We start from the raw sequence: 24,358 nt of genomic DNA, 5'->3' as shown, positions 1-24,358 counted from the left end.
TTGCCTCACGATATTTGGTCTAGCTTGAAGCCGACCACTCTTTCTCGATCAAGTGATTCGGAATCCTTGGTTAACTCTTAACCCTAGCATGGCCATGCATTTCCTGATCCGAATTACTCGAGGGGCCCAGAGATATCTCTCTTGTAGAGAGAGGCAAATCCCGTCTTGACCGACCATGTCTCACATCATGCTTCTTGACAGACCCGAAAGCCACCTTTATAACTACCTAGTTACGGTGCAGCGTTTTATGGCTCCTAAGTAAGTCAGTTCACATCTTGAGTACATACGACGATCTCAGGTCTTAGGACACAGCGTACATATTGTGTAATGAGAAGTCATCATCTCGTGTTGGGTCAGTTCAATCTCATGTCTCACATGAGCCCACATTATTAGTTTGACATCCCCATGTCCATGACTTGTGAAATGTAGTCAATCAACTAATACATGTGCTAGTCTAATATTCATGTGTGTCCTCACATGAACTCCGACTAGGAACACTTTAGAATATCCATACAAGTAAAGAGTTTAACAAATACTTTACATAAGCATTAATCAATACAAGTTGTCATCCATGGATATTCAAGGAACACTTTATTAATCATGAATACAAGGAAATATGATTGTCTCTAGGGCATATTTCCAACATAATCTTGTCACAATTGTATTCTGGGAGAAGGAGAAGTTTCTCCAGAAGATGCTACAAGAGGACTTGCGAGGTGATTACTGTAATCTGCCTCCATACTCTAGAAATTTTTCTCCCAGAGTACAAGTATCATTATTCCCTTAATGGGAATAACAAGTTTGTATTTTGTCACGGCCTCGGGCCGATCTAACTGCAGCAGGCGTCGGCTAGAAGCTCCAAGAGATCCCGGCGATATGCATGCAGGCCCGAGTCGTTTGTAAAGTTAGGTAGAAAGAAGTACTCGAGTTGTAATATCGAGTAGTTGTACTGTGTCGAGTACTTTTGCTTTGTTCTGGAATGTAATCCCAGTTAAGGAAAGGAGAGTCGAGTAGTTGGCTAGGGATGTGAGTGTTTTCTTTTTCCAGAATGTAATCTTAGAAAAAGGAATGTCTCCTAAAATCCCATTTTTTCTGCAATTTTCAACGATCTATTGGCTTGTTGGGTGTTTTTACCATACTGCCACCGCTATTATAAAATGAAACGGTAAACTTAGGTTTTCCAGAATGTAATCTAGAGTTCTTGCTCCCCTTTGCTCCCCACTTTCGTCCTAGGGTTTCCGCCAGTGTATGCACGTGAAGCTATCCGTAGATTTCCGGATGGCTCCCAAAAAGGCGACCAAGGGGAAGGGTGCGGTTGCGGAACCAACCCGCGATGAAGGCTGGAACACTAGTAAGTGTTCCCAATCTGACTTGGAATCTTTAGTGAAACAGGGCCTTTTGGCTCCCAGATCTACTGTCCAATGGCGTCCTGTCTTGGGGAGAGATCATCCGTATGAAAATACGGGGGAAGTTGTTGCTTTTGCCTCTTTCTTGGAACGGGGATTGGGGTTTCCTTGCTCTTCTTTCTTCTCTGGTCTCCTGTGCTACTACAGGATCCAGCTGCATCATCTGACTCTCAATTCCTTTGTTCATATGTCTATCTTCGTGCATTTGTGCGAAGCTTTTCTGGGCATTGAGCCCCATTTTGAACTCTTCTGATATCTTTTCCATTTGAATCCGCAACCCGATGGGTTCATGTTAGATATAGTAGGAGGTGCGGGTCTCCAGCTTAGGCAAAGAAAGGATAGGGAGTACATTTCGTATAGTCTTAGCAATAAAGTAATCGAATGGAAGCCCAAGTGATTCTATGTCGCGAACCAGCTAGGAAGCTTTCCATCAATTACCCCAGGTCCTCCGATTCAATGGCCTGAGTGGAATAAAAAACCAGTCGACGAGAGTCAGATCCCTGAACTGCTCGAGCGAATTGCCATTCTAAGGCAAAATATGTTAACTGGGGAAGCAGTCGTATTCGACTGGATAAAGAGAAGGGTCCAGCCATTTCAGGCTCGGGACTCTCTTGGATTCTAGTATCAGGGAACAACTGATTCATCAAGATGCTTGAAGGAAGAAATCTCGAATGATGTAGCTTTTAGTCGAGTACAACGACTGCTGAGGAATGTAAAGAAAGTTCCAGTTGTTCCTGATACTTTTTCTGCTGCGAATCCTCCAAAGCAGGTACTTGATAAGAGTAGTCGATACGTAATGATCGAGTACTTTACCATAGTGTAAGTCTGATAGGATTTGTTTTCTGTAGGAGGATGTGGAGCACTTTAAAAGTAGTCCTTCACTGCCAGGCATTTATTCGCCCTTTTGTTCTTCCAAACTTTCGATCTGCTAACCAAGTCTTAGTATGCTCTTATGAGGTTTCATATAAACAGTACTGATGTCTGACCTTGGTTGTGCAGATGAGGCAGTGTCTGGGGAGAGGAGTGATGGTGAGCACAGCCCCACTCCAAGTGCTGATACCCAGACCGAGCGCCTAAGTAGTACTTGGTCAGTGGCGAGGAAGCGTAGCAGCTCCTCCCACACTACTAGCGACAGGTAAGTAGCTAGTTGTTTTGCAATCGAGTACTTTCTAGTTGTCGATTTGCAAGTTTTGATTTGTGTTTTTGCTCTTCCAAGTCCGGCGGCTAAGATGCCACGAACCTCAGCATCTGGGGATGATGCTGCGGTGGAACAAACGGTCCCCTCCACCACAGTGGACCCGTCGAGTGGGATCGGGGCTACTCATTCAGCGAGTAGTTTTGATGTAAATATTACTAGCGATGCGGGTAAGCGGGCCATTGTTGCCAAGCCTGCCCGCAGATTTGGCATCAAGGGGCTTACTCTGATAAGAGCTCCTACGTAAGTTCTTTAGAACTTGTAGCCATAGAATCTGATTTTGAGTCTAGTAGTTTTTAACTACTTTGTCTTTGCAGAGATGCAATCCTGGATGAGAACGGGGAGGCTGAGACCCACTCAGCTTCCCAATCAGGGGTGGAAAAGCCCCCGAGCACTCCAGACATGAGTGCTCAAGATGCGGAGGCGATGGCCAACTCCATGCTTCGGGATTCTCCATTGCCGAACTTGGAGAGGGGCAATGAGGAAATCGCGGAAGGTGACAGAAGCAACAAGCTTCCAGAAGGGGGAGAAGGCAAAAAGCTTTCTGAGGGAGGCACTGATGAACAGCTCGAGAAGACCCCTGCAGGTAAGCTTGTAACACCTTGTAGGAAAGGCATCTTTTTATTGCTCTTAATGTGATTAAGTAGCATGTACTTCCTTTAGATTCCCAAATCACAGGGAATATTGTAGGAAGGATTGGAAATGTGCCCAACAGGGCTGTGGCTGAAGTGCTGGCGAGTACTTCCCAAGTCACATCAGGAAGTAGCTTGCCACGAGAGAAGGTGGAGCTTGCTGTCAAGCTGCTAGAGGTAAGTAGTCGAATACTTCGAGTACTTTTTGTAGTAGATCGAGTAGTATACTGATCTTTTTCTATTGCAGGAAGCACTGGGACGGAAGGGTGGCCAATCCCAGGACGAGGCAGAGTGGAATGCCCTGAAAGAGAGGGTTAAGACGCTCTCATCTGAGAAGACAGCTCTTGAGGGAAAGCTGAAGAAGCTCTCTCAATCTAAGAAAGGTTAGTCTTTAGCACTTGATATGCATTCGACTAGTAGATCTGCTTGGTGTTTATAAGTTTTTTCTTTTTAATCGAGTACACAGCTTGTGCCAAATCTTTAGAGATTCAGGAAAGCTTGGTACTGGATCTAAAGATACTTATGTACCGCAACACAGATGAAATAGAGAAGCTCAAGGAGATCAAGGAGGACTCTGATCGGGAGGCGGCGTCGACTCTCCAGCAGCTCAAGACCTTGTCGGAGTCACGAGACTCGATGCACCGAGAACTCGTGGAGCTGAGAGATGTCAGGGATGCCGCTCTGGAGGTGACCGAGGCCATGGAAATCCCACAAAAAGATGGAGATGAGCCGCTCACGCTGGCTAGGAGGCTTCGCAGGGTTCCCGGAGCCTTTGAGAGGTTTGTTTCCACCATCACCCGCCAGTACGTGGGTCACGTACTGGGGTTGGTGAAGTCCTATTGGCCAACCACTCGTCTGGACGCCCTTGGACAAGGAGATAAAGCTGATTGTACGTAAGACAAATTTCGTCAGTATTTGACAGACTTCCAGAGTGGCCGATCAAATTGTAGAGTCCTTTAGCAAGGCAGAGTCTCCTTGAACTTTTTATTGTAATTGAATTGGCGTGTGGGCCAAGAATATTTTTGAACAAATACTGAATATTTGTGAAATGTTAAGTACCCATTTTGTATTTGGATTGTGGAATCCTTTGGTATGTCGAGTAGTTGTAGTCGACGGTCCTGAGTGTAGGCGGCATCGCGCCCCCTCAGTCATAATAGTAGATACAATGGATTGTATCCGTGGGTGCTTTAGGAGGCAAAGCATTCTCGATTAGGGTCGAGTTTTTATGATTCTGGTTTAAAACCATGGTGCTAACCGGTTAGGATTGAATCCGTCGGGAATAACCAAGTGGGAATAGCACCATAAGAGTGAAAAAAGCCATAGCTTTGAGTGGGTTTCCTTTATGAGGAAATGTGCAGTAGTTATGGACCTGGTTTGTCCAAATGGGGGAAAACTCTTATCAAGTATTTAGGAGGTATAAGAAGTTTCTTGATAGATAAGAAGACAGGCAGCTCTCGACAACTACTCAGAGGACTAAGGGAGAACAAGAATTCTTTTTGTATCTCAAGCAAGCGAGTAGTACCCGTCAATTACTCGAGGCAAAAAAATTCTGCAATGGAGGTTCCCATAGTAGACTAAGCAAGCGGGAAACTTATGTCAACCTATTTTATAGTATCAAGAACTTATATGTACTCCTTGAGGAGTTTTCGTAGTTGACTAATTAGGATAGACCTTGTTTGGTTACCCAGATAGTATGCAACTGTTTACGAGAATGTCCCAAACTACTCGATCGTATCAAGTAGTATGTTCTATTAATGGACTGGATTGATTTCTAGAATAGGACTGTTAGGATTGAACTTCGTCGAGTTAACCAAGACATGAATATTCTAGAAATATCCCCAACTTACTCGAGCAGGGCGAGTAAGGTGTCCTACCTGAGGACTGGAGTAACTCTAGGGCAAGTCTGTTAGGTACTAACCCCGTCGGTTTGTCCAAGATGAAGTTGCCGAAAGAGTATCTAAAACCTACTCGAGCGAGCGAGTAGGGTGTCCTTTAACAAGGACTGGAGTCATCTTTAAGACAGAACTGTTAGGTACAAACCCCGTCGGGTTGCCCAAGATGTAAATGTCAAAAAGATATCCAAACCTACTCGAGCGAGGCGAATAGGGTGTCCTTTTAACCAAGGACTGGAGTAATCCGTAAGACAGAACTGTTAGGTACGAACCCGGTCGGGTTGCCCAAGATGTAAATGTCAAAAAGATATCCAGAACCTACTCGAGCGAGGCGAATAGGGTGTCCTTTTAACCAAGGACTGGAGTAATCCATAAGACAGAACTGTTAGGTACGAACCCCGTCGGGTTGCCCAAGACGTAAATGTCGAAGAGATATCCAAAACTTACTCGAGCGAGAGGAGTAAGGTGTCCTTTTGACCAAGGACTGGAGTAACTCTTGGGAAAGTCTGTTAGGTTCTAACCCCGTCGTGTTGCCCAAGATGAAGGTGCCGAAAGAGTATCCAAACCTACTCGGGCAGGACGAGTAGGGTGTCCTACCGGAGGACTAGAGTGTCTTTTAGGACAGAACTGTTAGGTACGAACCCCGTCGGGTTGCCCAAGATGTAAATGTCCAAAAATCACTTCAAGTATTAACCATAAAAACTACTCGATAGCTGCTCTTATGATGAGCAAGACATTCGACATGGGGTATTGGTTGTGTGAGCGAGAGCCAAGTAGTCAATATAGGAGAAATCAACTTTATTTGGATTTGTCGAAATTACAATAACTGTAAAGTGACAGACTCTGACTCTTAAGACCTACCCCTTGCTCGTTGGACGTGAGCAATGGTTTGCATAATTGAATAAAACTTATTTGAAGATGATACTAGTCGATATGGAGGTCGACTAGATTTGTGGAAGGGTATCCTTCAGGAGAGGTGCCCCAAGGACCCTGCGAAGTGAGTCACACTGGAAGATCGTGTGAGAGCTCTTTGGGTGGATAAAGCACTTGCGTAGTAGTACTTTGTTGATCCTATTGCCACCCTGAGATGATTCACCTTGGTGCTGGGTGCGTGGTTTACCCTGAGGACGGGTACTGATGGTTGCCGGCTTGTGTTTCTTGAAGGATGCGGAAGCGTTTGGCGGGATGCGGTAGTTGGAAGAAGGGCTGCACGCCTCGACTTCCTCTCGTTCCTTTCTCCTTGAGATGATGATGTTGTGTGCGTCGCACCCAATGTTGATCACACTGCGGAGGTCGCAGTTGGAATAGTCGTAGTTGTTGCCTTGTTGTTCTTGTAGGGTGTTAGCGAGGTGCTGACGCTTGAACGCCCTCTTCTAGTTGAGCTGGCGACGACGTTCGTAGAGATCTTCTGCTGGATGCTGCTCATCCAATTGGACGGTGATGGTCACCGCTGGAGGAGGAGAAGGAGCAGGTAGATCCTCCTTGGTAGTAGCTTGGGCTTCTGTGATTGTAGGAAGAGTAGTTTCCATATTGTCGGAAAGGTACTCGTTGAAATCATCATAATTGTAGTCGTCGAGGTTGAGACGCTCTGTGGGATCGCCCTCAGGTTCTTCGGCGATAAGAACCATGAGGATTTCACAGCAGAGGTCTTGAACTTCTTGGTTTTGTTTGCTTGAGGATGGGTCTAAAGGAGTGCTCTGTTGGTGGGGCAGATCCGCTGGCTGTGAGGCGGAAGCGTTGAGATCTTGTGCCTTACTAAGATGCACTGTCCGTCCTTGCGGCGTTGCATATATAACCAAGTTAGGGAGGGAGTCTTGATCGGACTTGAGATTCTTGGCCGAGTTGGACTCGACTTGTTTACTGTACTGGATTAGATCATCCAGCTGGTCCTCCGGATCGGAAGAGTACTCGGATTCGGAGTCGGTTAGCCCACCGATTTTAGAGTATGTGTGCTTTGGGTGAGCGAGAAGCGGGACACCCATCTCTACACGGAGGGCGTTCTCGTTCATCCAATGTAGCCATGATTGAGTAGGAGTCAACCCCTCAGGCTCCTTGATCAAGGGTTTGTCATAGATTGAATCGTTGAATTGTTCTAGAGCTTTGGCTTTTCCCTTTTTAAGCTTGGCCAGTTCCCAAAGAGCGTCAGCATGCTCGATTAGTTTGGCCATAGCATCCATGAACAACTCGACATTGTCTGACCAATCTTCGAGATCGTCGAATGGTTCAAAGTTCTCGAGACCGTTCATGAAACGATCAAAGTCCTGATCGAACTTGGACTCGACTGGTTTCGGAGTCCAAGTGTGAGCAGGTTTCGGTGAAGGACTCTGAGGTATCCTGGAGATAGACGGTCCCATCCGAACAAGCCGGGGGTTTGTCTCACCAGCTCCCCCGTAGATTCTTCCTCCCGCTTTATGCTCTTTGTGTTGCAGAGTGCTTTCGGCCACCTTAATGCAGTCGGCAAGCTTTGAATTCACCCGATCGATCCCTGAGAGTATATCACTCGACCTCTTCTGCGGTGGGTTTAACGCTTTAGGGATCTGCTGCGACGTAGATGAGCCGAGAGCAGTTTCTGCAAGTTTGATGCAGCCCTCAATTGACCGCGAAACTTGATCTACTCCAGCGAGTAGTCCTGAGTTTTTGATCTTAGGGCGTTTGATAGTCTTGAGATGAGTCAAGTATTTTCCAAGAGTTTTGGAAAGATGAGGGTTTTAGGAGTCGGAGTTTGTGCCGAACTCGACTGAACCAAGAGTTCGGGTCGAAGTTGACACGTTTTCTGGATTATCCGAGTCGAGTTCGGGTAGAACTCTTTTTTCGTCGAGATCCGCAAGACTCGCGGATGCCGGCGAGCTGGGAGCGGGTTCTTGGCTTAAGCGGATTGGGCGTGACAAGATGGCTGGAGAAGCCTCCCGTTCCGTCAGCCGTGCATGCCCAGGAACCAAAAACGAGGGTTGTGCCTTCCGGCACGTTGTTGGCATTGCTTGATCCGGCCATCGAATTCGCTGGTGAACTCGCCAAAACCCCTACCTGGCGCGCCAGCTGTCGGTGTTTACCACCAAGCCTGCTCAAGGATACCCTTAGCAGTAGGGTTTGTAGGTAGGGATCGACTGCTCTAGAACTCGATGGTAGTTACAAGAGAGGTAAGGTACATCCATGAGCTATCCCTTATTCTAGAACATTCTATGCCTATAAGCAGTCCCGCTACCCCGGGTCTGACAGTACCCACCACGTCTCAGTCCATGACCGTCTTGGCTCATCTCGCGCGGGGGGGGGGGGGGGGTGGGTGGGTTGCCTTCCCCAGTCATGGAGGCCTGAATTCTGAGGGACCTAGGGGGGATATTGGCCCAAGGAATCAGGGATTTGCTTCTGGTGCCGGGAGGAAGGTCACCACCAAGCGGATTGCACAAACCCGGCCTTCTGTTTCAGATGCAAAACTTCTGGTCACCTTGGATCAAATTGTCCAAGCAACAAAGGCTGCTCCATGAAGATGTTTGGATTCGGTTTCCCTGGCCAAGGCTTCCACAGCTTGTCAATCCCAGGCCAAGCTACCAAGTGCAGCAGCCAAAATGTGGGGCTAATCAAGATCAAATGTGGTGAAGCTAACTCTCTGAGATTGGAAGAAGAATTAAAGCATCTCATTGACAGCAAGTGGGATTGGGCTGTGAGACAAATCTCAGACCTTGAATACCTAGCTATATTCCCCAACAAGTAGATCCTTGATACCTTATCCAGATCTAAAGGCATCGATATGGCAATCCACAATATTTCAGCTACAGTCACACACTCCTCTCTTGCTCCTACTGCCTCAGCCGTTTTGCAAACTGGATGGGTTCTTCTTTCTAACATACCAGATCTAGCAAGGAATGTTGAAGCCATTACCCTGATTGCGGAGCTTGCTGGTGAGGTGATTGTTGTTGATGAAGTATCCCTAATTAAGGAAGGGCCAGTGAGAGTCAAGCTACAGGCAAGAGACATCTCAAAAATGAGGGGATTCATCGAGGTGTTCATCTTGGGTGTGGGCTATGAGATAAAATTCACTCCTGAAAGCCAGGGAAAAAGCTCGGTGAGACCTACGCCCACCTCTCATAGGAAACCTGATGATGGCTACTCTGAAGGGGATGAAGAGGATGATTTGTATGATACAGATGAAGAGGTTGTGCCCCAAAACACAGCAAAAAAGACTCATGTTCCTCCTGCTAACCAATTTGGTAAAACAGGGAGTACAGGGAGACAACAGTCTCAAGCTCACCAAGAACTTTAGCAGGAAGAATTAAATGAAAAAGAAACAGACTACCTGCTGGTCAAACCAATAGCTATGTATGATCCTACCTCTGACCTGCTAATGACCTATCAACAAGAGAAGGACCAAGATGCTTCACAAGTGGAAGAAGAGGTTCCTGCTGCAGACAATTCAGATAGCCATTTTGTGATGCACACAGAGAATGGGGGGATAAGTCTGATGAGCAAGGAAAGTTGGCCTATTCTGACTACTCCGAAATCCAAACTACTAATGCTCCAAGAATCCTGCAATGCTTCACAAGAATCCCTGGGGACTGGAGAGGTTGTGGAAGATGGTGACAAAGAACAAGAGGATACAGAAGAAAACCAGATCAAAGGGGTGGCCCAGGAAGATGTGATTGAAGAGGAGGAGCCCTGGGAGGTGGTACCTCCTCGTCAGAAGACACCCAAGACACAACACTTTCGACCAGTGATGGCGGTAAGGAAGAGTACCAGAGTGCCCAAGATCAAACATAATACCCCTACAGGTACTATCCCTGCTCCACCTACTAATTCTTTTAGTATTCTCAATTCTTGTGAGGATGATTATCTAGAAGACATGGCTGATATTTGGGATATCTGCCTGGGTAATAACTCTGTGGAAATTCATGAAACCCTTTCGGCTATGAAATTCATGAAGCTAACTTTAAGCAACATTTAGAGGAAAAGCTGCAGAAACAACATGTTTTGGAGGGGAAGAATTTGGTTTTAGAACCAGTTGTCAATGAGCAAAGGGGGTCCAACAGAAAAAGCTTTGTAAACTGAAAGCTGGAAGGAAGACTGAGAACAAGCTCGCTAAGGAGCTCAAATGTATCAGTTTGCAATGAAGGGTCTTTTTTGGAATATAAGAGGAATGGGACAACCTGCCCGTATTCGACAACTGAAAGAGTTGTTGGTCCAACACCAAGTAGATGTAGTGGGACTACAAGAAACTATTAAGCAGAGCTTCTCACAAAAAGAATTGGACAGTCTGATGCCAGGGGCTGTTTAACTGGTACTGGACTGCTTCCAATGGCCATTCAGGAGGTTTGCTTATGGGTGTGAAAGAGGACTTATTACAAGTGGAAAATTGGGAGAGTGGGGAATTCTTTGTGGGTGCCACTGTCAGACACAAGGTTCTAAATTTCAGATGGGATATTCTGACAGTTTATGGGCCTGCCAACCAGGAAAGATCCCCCTGTTTCTTGCAGGAGCTAACTATGAGGTGCCAGAATGCCACTCTACCAATTGTCATGGGTGGTGATTTCAATTTGATAAGATCCCTACAAGACAAAAGCACAGGTGTGGGAGATGAGAATCTGATCCAAGCTTTCAACAATTTCATTGAAGGGCAAAGCCTAAGGGAGATGTATAGGTCAGGGGGGAGATTTATCTGGACAAACAAGCAGGATTGTCCCATACAAAGCAATATTGATAGAGTGTTGGTCTCTACTGAATGGGAAATGAAATTTCCTTTAGCTACTCTCTCTAGTCTAACTAGACTAGGCTCAGACCATTGTCCTCTTCTGCTCTCCACGGGGGAAATCAAACTATCTCACTGCCGACAGTTCTTCTATGAAAAACAGTGGGTGAAGGAGCTAGGATTTCTGGATTTGGTTAAGGACAATTGGGGTGTCACAATGGCAAAATGTCCAGAGAGTTCCTACTCCCTAGATAGATGGCAAAATGTGCTCTTAGAACTTTTCTAAAAGGATGGGGAAGAAATATTAGGGGGGATTACAGGAGAACAAAAAACCGTATCATTCAGCAGATCCAAGAACTGGATACCAATATGGAAAACTTTGGCTTTAACCATGAGATGAGTGTCAAGAGGATACAGCTTGAAAAGAGCTAGAAAACATCATGGGGGCTGAGGAGAGAAGTGGATTTTGGAAGGGGATACTAACTCTAATTTTTTTCATTTAGTGGCCAATGGCAGAAGGAGGAAGAAGAAGATTCTTTCACTTGATCATGAGGGGGAGCTGCTCTCAGATCCTGCTCAAATACAATCTGCTATCTATACCTATTATAAAAAGCTGTTTGGAATTCAACCCTTAAGAACTGTCAAACTTGCTGAGAGGGTTTGGGAGGATAGGCGCAGATTAAGTTCTTCTGACATTGATGATCTACTCAGGCCTTTCAGTGAAGATGAAGTCAAGAAAGTGGTTTTTGGCATGAAGGAAAATACAGCACCTGGTCCAGATGGGTTTAGTGTCACTTTCTATAAACAGTGCTGGGAGTTTGTAAAAGGGGAACTCATGAGAATGATACATGACTTTTATATGGGGAGTCTGGATATTGGCAGACTGAATTATGGAGTGATTACTCTGGTCTCAAAAGTCAAAGATGCCAACAATGTTAAGCAATTCCGGCCAATTTGCCTACTCAATGTTAGCTTCAAAATCTTCACAAAACTTCTAATGGATAGACTTGCGGCTAAAGCTCAGAACTTGATAGCTCCTAGCCAGACTGCTTTTATTAAAGGAAGATATATTGTGGATGGGGTGGTGATGCTACATGAAGTTGTTTATGAACTACATGCTAAGAAGATGCAGGGGGTGCTTTTCAAGATAGATTTTTGAGAAAGCCTATGATAGTATTTCCTGGGATTTTGTAGAGGAAGTTTTGACCAAAAAAGGTTTTGACCCCAAAATTAAACATTGGATCATGAGCACCATCAAGGGGGGTAAAGTGTGCATTAACATTAATGGAGAAAATGGTCCTTATTTCAAAACACATAGGGGACTAAGGCAGGGGGACCAGCTGTCTCCACTTTTGTTCAACTTAGCAATTGATGCCTTGGCCCATATGCTAGACAAAACCCGAGTTAATGGCCATATTAAGGGAGTGGTACCTCACTTAGTCCAAGGGGGTGGCATTACACACTTACAATATGCTGACGATACTGTGATCTTGACGGGGTGTGATGATGCCTCTATTGTAAACATGAAGTTCCTTCTATACTGTTTTGAGTGGATGTCGGGTCTTAAAATCAACTACCATAAGAGTGAGGTCACTGTTTTTGGTGTAGATGAGGACAGAGAATGGGAGATAGCTTCCATGCTAAACTGCAGAGTTAGCAAGTTGCCAATCAAGTATCTGGGCTTCCCCATCCATCACAAAAACTTACCATCCAAAGCTTTCAATGGAATAGTGGATAAGATGAGGCATAAACTGCAACCCTGGAAAGGGAAAAACCTCTCTTATGGTGGGAGATTGATTCTAACCAACTCCTTGAGCAGCATGCCTATTTACACCATGGGGGTGTATTTACTGAATGACCAAGTCCATCACCAAATGGACATAGTGAGATCTCAGTTCTTTTGGAGGGGGGATGTGGAGAAGTTCAAATATCACATGGTTAAATGGGAGCACACATGTCTTCCCAAAGACTTTGGGGGCCTAGGGATCCTGAATACCAGGCTGCTGAATGAAGCTTTATTGCTGAAATGGGTATGGCGCCTGTATAATGGTGAAACAAATGACCCTTGCTGTCAGCTCCTCAAAACCAAATACCTACGTAGATGTACCTTTGCTTTGGCAACCTTTGCTTTGGCAAACACCAGGCAAGGGTCCCAGTTTTGGAGAGGCTTGCTAAAAATAAGGGACAAATTTAAATGGGGGTGATTTTCAAGCTAGGCAATGGAAAAGATATCCTTTTCTGGGAAGACACTTGGGTGGGAGAGACCCCGTTGTGGCTTCTTTTCCCTGAGTTGTATGGGTGCTGTGCTAACAAGAAGGCTACTGTTGAGGATTGTTTTGACTCAGATGAATAGAACACAGATTTATGCAGATCCCTGGATCAAGATGGGATTGCCCATTGGGATAGTCTGCTGGATCTACTTGGGGGGATTACTCTATCAGACTCTCGGGATGTTGCATGTTGGGCTCTGGAGAAATCTGGCGCCTACACGGCACGATCGATGTACAGAATGCTTTCACATCGAGGGGTGATCAATAACCGAATGTAGCGAATATGAAAGTGCAAACTCCCTCTCAAGATTAAAATATTTCTCTGGCTGGCATGCCAGGACCGTCTACAGACAGGGGTGGCACTGAAGCAAAAAAAATAGAAAGGAAATAGAAACTGTATTGTGTGTGACATGCCAGAGACGGTTGATCATATTTTCTTTGTCTGCCCTCTTGCTAAGTTCACCTGGGAGTGCCTTAGGGAAGCCCTGGGTTGGTCTAGGACCCCTAAATCTCTTCAAGACTTCCTGGATCACTGGTTCCCTCTGGTTGTAGCCAGCACGACCTCAAGATGACAGTCCTATCCACGGTTATGTGGGCGCTGTGGAACGCTAGAAACAAGATGGCTATTGAGGGGGTGTTTATTAGATGTCCGACTGATATCATTTTCTGAATTAACTTATTTCTGCAGAGATGGAAGGTGTTGCTACGGGGTGAAGATCGAGCTGATTTGGAGACCTGGGAACTCCAAGTTAGCGCGTGGGTGGAGAACTTCTTGGAGAAGCTCAGAGATCGGCCGCCGGACCCAGATGTCTTTTTAGCGTAGTTGTTCTTTCTTTGTGCTTTTAGTCGCTTAAGCTCTTCGGATGGATAGCCAAGGGGGGCTTTTTGGCTCTTTCGCGTGACTTGTTTGTTGCTTTCTTGTAAACCGGTATCCCCGGTACCTACTGGTTTGTACCATTTTATTCGCTTTTTATAAAAAAAACTGGGTGAATCCTTTATCGAAAAAAAAGGCTCTCCTCTCGACAACAAAACAAAAAAAATGCCCACCCGTTGGTTGTTTCACGTTTGCCATTTACAGCTGCAGTAGTACTTACACACGAGACACGATCACGGGGGGCCTTCTGGTTCTGGGCTGTGATCTTGTGGGGTTAATCTTCAAAAAAAAAAAAATCCTGTGGGGTACAGGGTACAGCGATCTGCTGTGACCATTTTGTCAGTATTGCGTCTGTCTCGGAAGCACGTGGTGCTACATGCCTGACCAACCAACAGGATTAAGGCCTTTGGGGATCCGATTTGGGTCAGATTCGTCGGAACGAACAATGCTAATCTCTTTTTAGAGCAAGTATTAGGATGTGCGCAATGATTAGCTATTTGGCTAGCTAGGTTTGATGTGCCAATAAAAAAAATAGAGAGAGTAGTCACCAGTGACGAGCAAATAATTGATCTATTTCACATAGTCCAAAGACATGTGAAAAGAGCGTGTGAGTACAATAATATTAAATAGTCTTTTTTTTCTCTCACCTCCAGCTGACCAAATAGCTAGTAGTAGCTATTATCATTGCGGATATCTTATGATCCTACGTGAGGGGGCGACTCGCCGGCCACGTAAAGGCATGTACAACGCAGAGACGGCCTCGTCGACTTCCCTCGTACGTGATGAAATGCGACGATCCAAGCCTCATTAATCATGGAGAGAGAAGCCGTCGCTTCTTCCGTCGACGGCAAAAGCCCGTGCTCCGATGCAAAGGGACGGCTCTAAGCACTCGCTGTACAAGCCGCTGCAGTAGGCGTCGGCGACGAGGATCCCATGTGCACAGAATCCCCCTCTGGTCCTCGGCCCTCCCCTCCCCTGCGGCATGAGGCGGCGACTCAGTCGGACAGCAGGAGAAGAAGCAAGCGGAGTCATCTTGAGGAAGAAGAACAGTGACAGGCCGTTAGTTGGGCCATGAGATGATATGTGGACTGTGTTTTAGTGTTTTGACTGGTGACCAGCTTGGCCTAGCCGAAGCCATCGAATGGGAATGGCCCAAAGATCCAAAGCACCACACAATGATTTTCACGATGCTATAAAATGAAATAATCAAGTATATTACAATCCTCCTTAAGCATTTTATAAGTTCTCTTGGATAAATAAATTGCATTCTCACATATAAGCATCCAAATGGCAACAAAGATCAAATTATATAGTAGATCACCATAATTTTTGTGTCAAAAAATGAATTAAATATTTTGGATACAACTAAACAGACGACTCACTGTACAAACTGTCTATTTAACTATCTATACGTGACAAATAGACAACAGCTGACTAAACTGTTGTACATCCCTAACAAAAAAAAACATCGCTGGCGGAAAGAGAAACCGAAAGTCGCGATACGCTAGCGAAAGCAGGCGCATGCATTCTGCGCCAAAACGCTGGACTCTCATTCGCTCGCGTCGCTGCAGAAACCAAACAGTGCATTCATTGACGTGGGCCCCCTCACTACCGCGTGGATGCTCGGATGACCTGACGAGTGAGACACCGGTAAGCGAGCGACTTTATAAACCTTGCTCTTATTAGTAGAGACACGTGACTTGCAGAGGCTGGGCAGGATGGAAGTATATTACTAAAAGGGCCTGTTTGATCGATGCACAATAGCATTTACATGGAGAATTTGCAGGTCTTTTTTTTAAAAAAAAAATAAGATACGTAGAGCACTACCATATTATATAAGGAGGAACAACAGGTTCAAATAATACATAATGCGATTATATAAATAACTGGAAAAAGCAGCTGCAGGCATGACTATCCGATCCCGAGCGACATCCAATGCTGCAGCAGTCGCCGAAGATATCATTCCAATAATTTGAGATCTAATGATCATCTTGACGATTGAAGATAGAGGAATCCGAAAGAGAAGAACACACACAAGGAGGGGGAAAATGAAGTTTTTTTTGTGTGTGTAGCTGTTGCTCAAGAAGGTGAAGAACACAAGTACCCAGAACCATCGCCGAGCGAACAAAACGAAGAAACAGCCAGGAATCGACACGCGCGCCCCTGGCTTCCTCGTTTATCACGTCCCTAGTCCCACCCCCCTCGCATTTCTCCCTCTGCCTCGCCTTCCTGCCCTCTTCCCAAGAAGCAGAGCCCACCGCATTTCCACGCGGTTCCCCGTGCCTCCCCGCCTGCGCTACCCCAGTAGCCCCCCCTCTCGGCAGTTCGATTCGCCGCCAGGACCGCGGTTCGGCGTCTGGATCCGGCAAGCTCTCGCCGACGCGCCGCAGATCCGAACAAATCCCAGCCTTCCCGGTGAACTACCCCCTCCAGCCGCAGCTCTGCGATCGCGATCTTCGTCTCTGTTGACACTGGAGCTTTGCATTTGTGTGTGGCTGTGCAATCAGGTGCTCTAGGGTCAATTTGTTTTGGGTTTCTTCTTCCCATCGATTCACTCGCGCTCGCACTGCCCCAGTGTGCTCACTCACTCTGGTTGCCCGGACTTCACCTCGCTGCATCATTAGCATTAGAATCGAACTCCCCGTGCGCTTGCTCTACTGTCTCTGGCCGGTGGTCACTTGCATGCGATTTTTGGCGTGCTAGACGCCCGGGACCATCAGGAGCTTTGGTGTCGCTGTGGGCATGGCGTTGCTGTGAGAAATCTCTAGCTGGGGGGAAAGATGTGGAAACAGTTCCTGCACAAGCTGCCTAGGAAGTCCTCTGCCTCCGGGAAGGGCGACCATGCCGCAGGCTCTAGTCCGGGACGCAATGATGCCGGGAACGGGAGCGGGATACAGCGCACGAGCAGCTGCCCGAGCGCCGGGCCTGCCCGTCCGGCGCCCGGCGTGAAGCGCATGTCGTCCGCGGTGTTCCCGTCGAGCGTGGTGGCTGGCATTGAGCCGCTCGTGCCGTTCAAGGATGTCCCGAACGGGGAGAAGCCGAACCTGTTTGTCAGCAAGGTGAGCCTGTGCTGCGTTGTCTTTGATTTCTCGGACCCCAACAAGAATTCGGCGGAGAAGGATTTCAAAAGGCAGGCATTGGTGGATCTCGTGGATTATGTTGATTCTGCTAGCTCCCGCATCACGGAGCCGATGGTTGTTGCCTGCTGCAGAATGTTTGCTATCAACTTGTTCAGGGTGTTCCCTCCCAAGTGCAGGTCCAGTTCATCTGGCGGTGGTGAGGGTGAAGAGGAGGAGCCAATGTTTGACCCTGCATGGCCCCATCTGCATCTTGTGTATGATCTCCTACTGAAATTTATTGGCTCCTCATCTCTGGATGCAAAGGTAGGAAAGAAATATTTTGACCACACATTCATCGTAAAGTTGCTTGAGCTCTTCGATTCTGAGGACCCAAGGGAAAGGGACTGCTTGAAAACAATATTGCATCGAATCTATGGAAAATTCATGGTGCACCGTCCTTTCATCCGCAAAGCAGTGAGCAATATATTCTACCATTTTGTGTTTGAGACTGATCGCCATAATGGTATTGCTGAACTGTTGGAGGTTTTTGGCAGTGTTATTAGTGGGTTTGCATTGCCTCTGAAGGAGGAACACAAAATCTTTCTTTGGAGGGTACTAATTCCTTTACACAAGCCAAAAACAGTCGGTGTGTATCTGCAGCAGCTAACCTACTGTGTGACCCAGTTTGTAGAGAAGGAGCCAAAGCTTGCAAGTTCGGTGATACTTGGCTTGCTCAGATACTGGCCAATAACAAATAGTCAGAAAGAGGTAATGTTTCTGAGTGAGATTGAAGAGGTCCTGGAGGCAACCAACATGGTCGAATTCCAGAAATGCATGGTTCCATTGTTCCGACGAATTGCTCACTGCATCAATAATTCCCACTTCCAGGTACTTTTGTTCAATATCTTATCCTAAATTTTGTTACCTTTCTTATTTAGCTTTGAGAAAATAAATGGGATGCTGTATTTTAAATTTACATTCACAGATTCATAGTGTAGCCTGCATGCACTGTAGCCCTCTTTTGTTATTGCATATGCAAAAAATATTGTACCAAATGAAGAACATACAACCAAATAACTAACTCCCACTCATTGATGCTTGCATCTAATTCATTCCTGACATGCTGATTTATTTTGTCATCTACTACATAGTAGAGTCCAAAGAACCAGGCATCCAATTGGAACCGTTCCACAGAATGGACTTATTGTTACATAACCACTGGATGCCCATATATGGGCGTATGGCTAGGTTCTATTCCGTTACTTGACGTGTATGCAGATAAGCCAAACGTGTAATAAATGCCTGCTGTTTTCAGAAAGATGTAGACAAAAGATTGTAGGCCAGAGTGCCATCACCCATGCATATGGGAGATATTCTTAGTTGACTTCGCCGTTCTTCCATTTCTACAGAAATTGAACGGCAGAACTGTATGCACAATATGAGCCATATAGCAATGGGTTTGATTGGTGCCATGTATGGATGTATGGTATGACCAGTCTTGGTGGGATTTGATGTTAAATAAAACCAGTATAGGTGAACTGCAATGGATAATTGAGATAACTGATGGTGTTCTGGTCATAGTTAGCTCCCCTGCAAAAGGAGAAATGAAACCTTTTCCACAGCTATAGCAAGTACTGTTCCTGTGGTCTTTTCTATTATTGTTATTCACCATTTACTATCTTTTTTGTTCTTTTTGGTACCTGTTAGCATATCTAGGCTTATGACTACTTTTCAGTTGTTCCTTTAAAATGGTTAACTCAGATCACACAAACTGTTTCAGGTTGCAGAGCGAGCACTCTTCATGTGGAACAATGACCACATCGTCAGCTTGGTCGCACAAAACCGGCAAATGATCGTGCCCATTGTCACCCCAGCATTGGAAGAGAATATCCAGAACCACTGGAACGTATCGGTCCTAAACCTGACAGCCAATGTGAAGAAGATGTTGTCAGAGATGGACGAGGAGCTCTTTTCCACCTGCCTTGCCAGGCATAAGGAAGACGGAGAGAGGCAGGCGTTGCTGGAACAGAAGCGAAGGCTAGCATGGGAGTGGCTAGAGTCCGTGGCGGCGTTCCAGCCAGTGACCGGCAACACGGCCGTCCTGGTGAGCCGCTAGGCATCAGGTGTCGGAGGGACGCTGCAACTCCTTCCTCCTGTGTTAGCTTGGTGAAAACGGTCCTATTGCTGAACAGAACAGCACTTTGTTTAGTTTTCGTAGAAGTAGAAATATACCATGTTTTAAGCTGTAACTATTCGTCATGGGATCTCTCTGTCTCTCTGATAGGATAAAAGGCATCATGCATGCCTGTTTCATGCTCCTGCCTGTGTTATGAGCAGCGTCATTCAGCTTTGTTCTTCTCGCTTCTTTTCGCTACTTCTACTTTCGTTTAGCAAGTGGTCTGTGGTCAGCTAACCTACCTTGACAGCATTGCTCAGCTACATTCTCAACTGGCTTTCCAGAGTAGATATCAAATAAAGACTAGTGAAGATTATGGATATATGGAATTTACCATAATGTAGTCAAATAAATAAAACATGGAGTAGTGTTGAATGTTACCCAAATAAAAAAAACATGTAAAAACAGGCATTATAGTAAGCTCCTAAAACGAGCAGAGGAGCAAAGTTTGCCCAGCCGAGAGCCAAATATGGCAGCCAAGAATAAAAAGGAAGAACGGTACATCAAACTTTGAGAAGATGGAAAAAGACAACATGAAAAAATAACTAAAATTTCCGTTGCCGGGACTCGAACCCGGGTCTCTCGGGTGAGAGCCGAGTATCCTAACCAGCTAGACTACAACGGATTTTGTGGTCCTCTATAATTATATAACTATTATAACATTATTCAAGATCCCACTTGATACCTTGACAGGATGAATTGAACAGCATATGATACGGACTTCGAATACAAAAGAAAGTGTGCAGAATATTTAACACGCTGAATCGGGTAGAAATGGAAGACAAAACGTTGATTTATTTCCTTGATAGATAACAAAATTTGTTATGAATGCAATTTACAGGTTCACAATATATTCGAACCATGGGAACAAAGATGCCTACAATGCTTGCTTAACATAAGAAGTCTCATAAAGAGCAGAGATCCCAGCTGCACTGTGGAGTCAGAAAAAAATCCATTTTCACTTTTCAGCATGTACATTAGGAATTCACAACCTCAGCTGCCCCATAAAGGGTTCCTCCCTTCATCTATGTCAATGACCAGCAGCTGCTCTGGTTTTGAACCATTTGGTCCCTCTTTGTATAGTGTGGGCAAATACGCATGGTATGCCGGTAGGTAACGCGATACAAAATCCATAACCTGCAAGAATTGCCAATGATTATATTTCCATGTAAAAAACGTCAGGGTAATGAAATCGAGTGGGGAACACTGTTACCATCCAAAAAGAAAGAAAGAAACCACGTCAGGAATTTAATGACTGGATAAATGTGTGTCTAGTTCAGATGGTTCAAATGAATAAAATAAAAATGATTTGATGAAGAAACTACATCACTCAACCAGTCAATCAGTCTAGGATTCCAAAGGGGTTCTGTCAGAGAACGCACCTCCTCATCGGACATTCCAGGTTTTCCATCTGCTCTCATAGCTATCTCTGCCTGCAAAAATACAAGTAGAAACTTCAGAAATTGCAATCCATAGTTGTCATGAATTCGGCAACGCACTTGTTTAGATAAACGAGTAATGACCTGCAGCCTCCACTGGAATACGCAATTGGGTTCTCGTATTTTTATCACGATCCATGACTCGATGAACCTGTCCCAAGCATTATAGTACGCTTCTAGGTTCTTGTTAACCACCTCGAGCTGATGATGAGAATGTTAGTGTCACACTATAACTAGAGTGGAAGTAAGAAAAAACAGCTAAATTAGGTAACAAAATAATCTGATAAGATCACCTGAGGATCCACTGCTTTCACAACTTCATTTGGAAGAGGTTTAAATCCAAGCATCCATCCTTCAAAGAGAATAACCTATGGCATCAAAGAAGACATACACTAAATTGAAAATAACAGACTTCTCAAACTAATGCTCCTCAGCTAAATATGAGATTACCTCCAATGGTCCTTCGACATCTGGCCACACTGAAGGATCAGCACGATCACCTCTTCCCCCAAAAGCAGACTACATGGACATGTGGCATGCATCATGCAGATGATCAGCTATAAACATCAGCTAGAAGAAGGTTAACTGCAACCTTTTACCTTGTCATACCGTGGAACCTTCATCTTCATACCTAAATGTTGTGAAAACAATTGTCAGTTCACAAAAAAGTTCAGCGCTCAGTTCACATGCCTTTCCATACAGGCAAAGAAGAGAAGCCCTAAGCACAAATCATCATCAAGAAGAAACAGAAATAGTTTGCAGAAAGTTCAAATACTCGTTCTGTACCTTCCTTAGTTAGTTTGGTAAGTGACTCAAGTGTTTCAACTGAGAATTGGAGATCGTGGCTTCCAGCATTTCCACGGAGCTGGAAAGTTTTGGTCAGTTACTCTCAGTTCATCATATTTTGCAATGTTCAAGTAAAGAACAGCCTAGCAGCCTACTGGAGGGAGTTTCTACCTCTAAAAGAGCATTTCCAGGATTTCTATCCCTCAGTTCATTCTGGACATAGGAAAATCGTAAGGATCAGCATTTTCACTATTTTGAGACCATTTCTGAATGTAGGATTGGAATCCATATTTAGTTGAAGCTTCACACCTGTTCTTTTGCTGTCAAATAGAAGTCATCTATAGACAACGTGGTGGAATTCCTGCGTCACATAAAATTTTAGCCCTTTACTCATAGAGGTGACGAGACATGCTATGATCAGTTTCGATAAGAAAAACTTACCTACCAGCAACACGAAAAAGGTAATCAAGCGTGAAGACAAGGGTCGTCTTTCCACTTCCTTGAGGAGCGCTGACCCCAATCTGGGTTACATAAAGATGACTAGTTATCAGTTATAAACTGAAATTGTAAGTAGTTATAAAATCAGAATTAGATTCAAGCCCCATCCTGGCTGAAATATCTCCTTTATTGATTTTCTCGATCCATTAAGTGTGCCTCATGGACAGCATATGTTTCTTTTATGTGTGTAGTGGACGCATAATTCACAATAACTTGTTCTCTTCTGCACAGCTGGTATGGGGGCATGATTAGAGCTTTGGATTCTATCCAAACTACAAGACAGAGTTCTGTGACAGATACGTCGATTTATATGTAAGATGACGGATCTACTGATGAAATCGACTGACTAGTTCTATTTGGCATGAAAACAATTGCTTACCACCAATGGTGGGATGTCGTCGCCCTCCTTGTATTTGGCCCTGTGCTCGGTGACCTGGTCCTCGCACCAGAGGAAGACGGGGATGTAGAAGTGGTATATCCTGACTTTCTCGGCCTCCGACAGCTGGAGCTCGTTGAGGCGGAACAGGCGAGCGATCTGACTTCCGCAGCGCAGCCACCGGTCGATGGACTCGGCGACCTTCTCCTTGGTGTAGCCGATCCTGTCCACCAGCGGCCCGCTGCAGATGAAGTCGTACAGGTCCTTTACGGACGCGACAAGCGCCGGGGACGACGATGGGGTGACGCGTGGCGGCGCCAGTGCCCGTCCGGGGCTGTGATCCGGGCATGACAGGAACGCTGGTGCAAAGAGACCGAGAAATTTGCATCAACGAACAAGTGTTTAATCTTATCTTACAGAAATCGACACTGAGCGATCGACGCTGAGCGGATAAGCATTCGTGACAGGTGACAAGCGAGTCATCTTTCTTTGCTCCTTGCTAGGTGAAGAAAGAGGGGAAGAAACCAAGGTGCGCAAGAATTTCTTACTCGGATTACCATCCATGCAGTCCACCCAAGAACCAGATGAATCGATGGCCTAGCAAGAACCAAGAAGAACCCAAACCAAATTCGATCTGGCAAGGACTAAAAAACCGGAGGAGAGAAGACCGAGATGCGCAAGAGTTCTATATATATGCCATCGAACATTGCTCCACTGGAGAAGGAATAATAAGAAAATGGTTGCTGAAGTCATACGCCGCCACGCAGGCAGGTGCTGGCATCCGATCCGAGCCAGAACGATGGCGTCTACTCCGTCCTCACCCGTTTCCCAGCAGCAGCAGTTGCGCAAGCGGATGGAAAGGCCGCCGTGCTAAAACAGTAAACGACACCCGGAACACTACCGCGAAAAGAATCGATTCCCATTTCCCAGTGCCCAGCCAAGAAGGAACCTTTCCTCGTCCGCACGAAACTGCTAGTGGAGGAGTGGGCCAACCTTTCCTCGACGGAGCAGCTGCGGCGGTCACTGCGGGGGAGCAGCAGGAGGCCGCCACCGCCCTGCGGTGGTGGTGGTGAGGCCTGGCGAGGAAGGCCGGGCCCGCCGCGGGGGAGGATGAGCAGGCCGAGGGCGGCGGCGGGGCGGCGTGTAGCGGCGCCATTCTCCGCGCCTGTCTCTTCCGCTCGGCCGCGAGCGAGCGAACGGGGGCTGCGCTTGCGCCCGCGACGTGGGGTTTGGAAGGGGGCGGAGGGGATTATCCAGGATTGGGCGCGGGGCGCAGGCAGCCTCTCGATGCGGCTCCTGCATCTCGCCGCGCGGCCGGTCGCTGTCGCCGCCGCGCGTCTCCCAGAGCTCCCCGGTCCCAGGGCGGCAGCGCCCGTCGACGGCGCGGACACGTAGCTGGGGTGATCGGATCAGAAAATTTTTTTTTGGCTTTGGCTGGGTTCGCGCCGGCGCCGCTGGTACAGCATGAGGCTGCGAGTCCCCGTGAGAGGAGCAGGACCACGGCCACCGGAGGCCGGAGCTTGAGCCTAGCAAGGCGTTCAGACTCCCCAGCGTTGAGTTCTTCCCCCACCCTCTCTGTTTTCTTTTTGCGAAGGGTAATATATTTTATATAATAATATTAAAAACTAAAAAGATAGAAACTTATCCTAGTCTTTCGGTCTTTCCCCCACCTTCTGTGGTTTTCTCGCACTAGAGAAGATGTACGTGCCCACGTATTTAATTTTTTTTTTCCATCAAGCAATGATGCTATTTATTTTCTTTTAAAAAATAATACATATTTTTTTTCTTCCGTAAAACAATGATGTCAATTAATATCCTTTCAAAACCATCAATCAACGATGCCATTTATTTTTCTTCTAAAAATAATACACGTCTTTTTTTTCTTCCATAAACAATGATGTCAATTATTATTCTTCGAAAAAAATAACGTGAATTATGGGGTAATGTATGTGCAAAGAAAAGTATGTGTATACTAAAGAAAAGTAATACGTTAATACACGTCTTTCTTTTCCTTCCATAAACAATAATATCAATTATTATCCTTCCAAAAAATAATGTGAATTATGGGTCAATGAATA

General features: G+C 45.9%; 3 protein-coding genes and 1 non-coding gene across 6 annotated transcripts; 2 read left to right on the top strand and 2 right to left on the bottom strand.

The window, feature by feature from the left end:
• The first annotated feature begins 2,604 nt into the window (after positions 1-2,604).
• LOC120675275 lies at positions 2,605-4,283 on the top strand. The gene is made up of 5 exons (XM_039956401.1): positions 2,605-2,844; positions 2,919-3,187; positions 3,265-3,410; positions 3,481-3,616; positions 3,772-4,283. Exons 1-5 carry the CDS (start codon positions 2,636-2,638, stop codon positions 4,128-4,130), a joined length of 1,119 nt encoding a protein of 372 aa, XP_039812335.1. The 5' UTR covers positions 2,605-2,635; the 3' UTR covers positions 4,131-4,283.
• Positions 4,284-16,116: 11,833 nt separating this feature from the next.
• LOC120675274 (serine/threonine protein phosphatase 2A 57 kDa regulatory subunit B' kappa isoform-like) lies at positions 16,117-19,370 on the top strand. Its single transcript, XM_039956400.1, has 2 exons — positions 16,117-17,893; positions 18,786-19,370. The coding sequence occupies exons 1-2, from the start codon at positions 16,727-16,729 to the stop codon at positions 19,119-19,121; spliced, it is 1,503 nt and encodes a 500-aa protein (XP_039812334.1). The 5' UTR covers positions 16,117-16,726; the 3' UTR covers positions 19,122-19,370.
• A 363-nt stretch (positions 19,371-19,733) lies between these two features.
• TRNAE-CUC lies at positions 19,734-19,806 on the bottom strand. The gene has a single exon. It is a non-coding gene; the product is annotated as a tRNA-Glu (tRNA).
• Positions 19,807-19,950: 144 nt separating this feature from the next.
• Positions 19,951-23,549, bottom strand: LOC120675273 (D-glycerate 3-kinase, chloroplastic-like). 3 transcript variants are annotated; one of them, XM_039956398.1, is made up of 12 exons: positions 23,274-23,549; positions 22,284-22,639; positions 21,848-21,927; positions 21,716-21,767; positions 21,578-21,619; positions 21,407-21,485; positions 21,220-21,251; positions 21,071-21,139; positions 20,914-20,988; positions 20,705-20,821; positions 20,564-20,614; positions 19,951-20,318 (listed from the first exon to the last, which is right to left on the bottom strand). In XM_039956398.1, exons 1-12 carry the CDS (start codon positions 23,434-23,436, stop codon positions 20,175-20,177), a joined length of 1,260 nt encoding a protein of 419 aa, XP_039812332.1. In that variant the 5' UTR covers positions 23,437-23,549; the 3' UTR covers positions 19,951-20,174. The 3 variants fall into 3 exon arrangements, with proteins under 3 accessions (XP_039812332.1, XP_039812331.1, XP_039812333.1); XM_039956397.1 differs by having other exon boundaries at positions 20,564-20,821; positions 23,274-23,524; XM_039956399.1 differs by lacking the exon at positions 23,274-23,549 and adding an exon at positions 22,829-23,072 and having other exon boundaries at positions 20,564-20,821.
• Positions 23,550-24,358: the final 809 nt, after the last annotated feature.

The sequence above is a fragment of the Panicum virgatum genome, chromosome 5N (genome assembly GCF_016808335.1).
Source record: "Panicum virgatum strain AP13 chromosome 5N, P.virgatum_v5, whole genome shotgun sequence".
NCBI classification, from domain to species: Eukaryota; Viridiplantae; Streptophyta; class Magnoliopsida; order Poales; family Poaceae; genus Panicum; species Panicum virgatum.
This window is presented reverse-complemented; position numbering and strand designations above follow the sequence as displayed.

Excerpts from the sequence above, each read along its gene's own strand:
- LOC120675275 (XM_039956401.1), top strand. The coding sequence starts at position 2,636 with ATGCCACGAACCTCAGCATCTGGGGATGATGCTGCGGTGGAACAAACG. Across the intron at positions 2,845-2,918 it reads ACTCTGATAAGAGCTCCTAC|AGATGCAATCCTGGATGAGA; the intron begins GTAAGTTCTTTA and ends TTGTCTTTGCAG. Across the intron at positions 3,188-3,264 it reads GCTCGAGAAGACCCCTGCAG|ATTCCCAAATCACAGGGAAT; the intron begins GTAAGCTTGTAA and ends TACTTCCTTTAG.
- LOC120675274 (XM_039956400.1), top strand. The coding sequence starts at position 16,727 with ATGTGGAAACAGTTCCTGCACAAGCTGCCTAGGAAGTCCTCTGCCTCC. Across the intron at positions 17,894-18,785 it reads TCAATAATTCCCACTTCCAG|GTTGCAGAGCGAGCACTCTT; the intron begins GTACTTTTGTTC and ends AAACTGTTTCAG.
- LOC120675273 (XM_039956397.1), bottom strand. The coding sequence starts at position 23,436 with ATGGCGCCGCTACACGCCGCCCCGCCGCCGCCCTCGGCCTGCTCATCC. Across the intron at positions 22,640-23,273 it reads AGCTGCTCCGTCGAGGAAAG|CGTTCCTGTCATGCCCGGAT; the intron begins GTTGGCCCACTC and ends TCTTTGCACCAG. Across the intron at positions 21,486-21,577 it reads CTGGAAATGCTCTTTTAGAG|CTCCGTGGAAATGCTGGAAG; the intron begins GTAGAAACTCCC and ends AAAACTTTCCAG.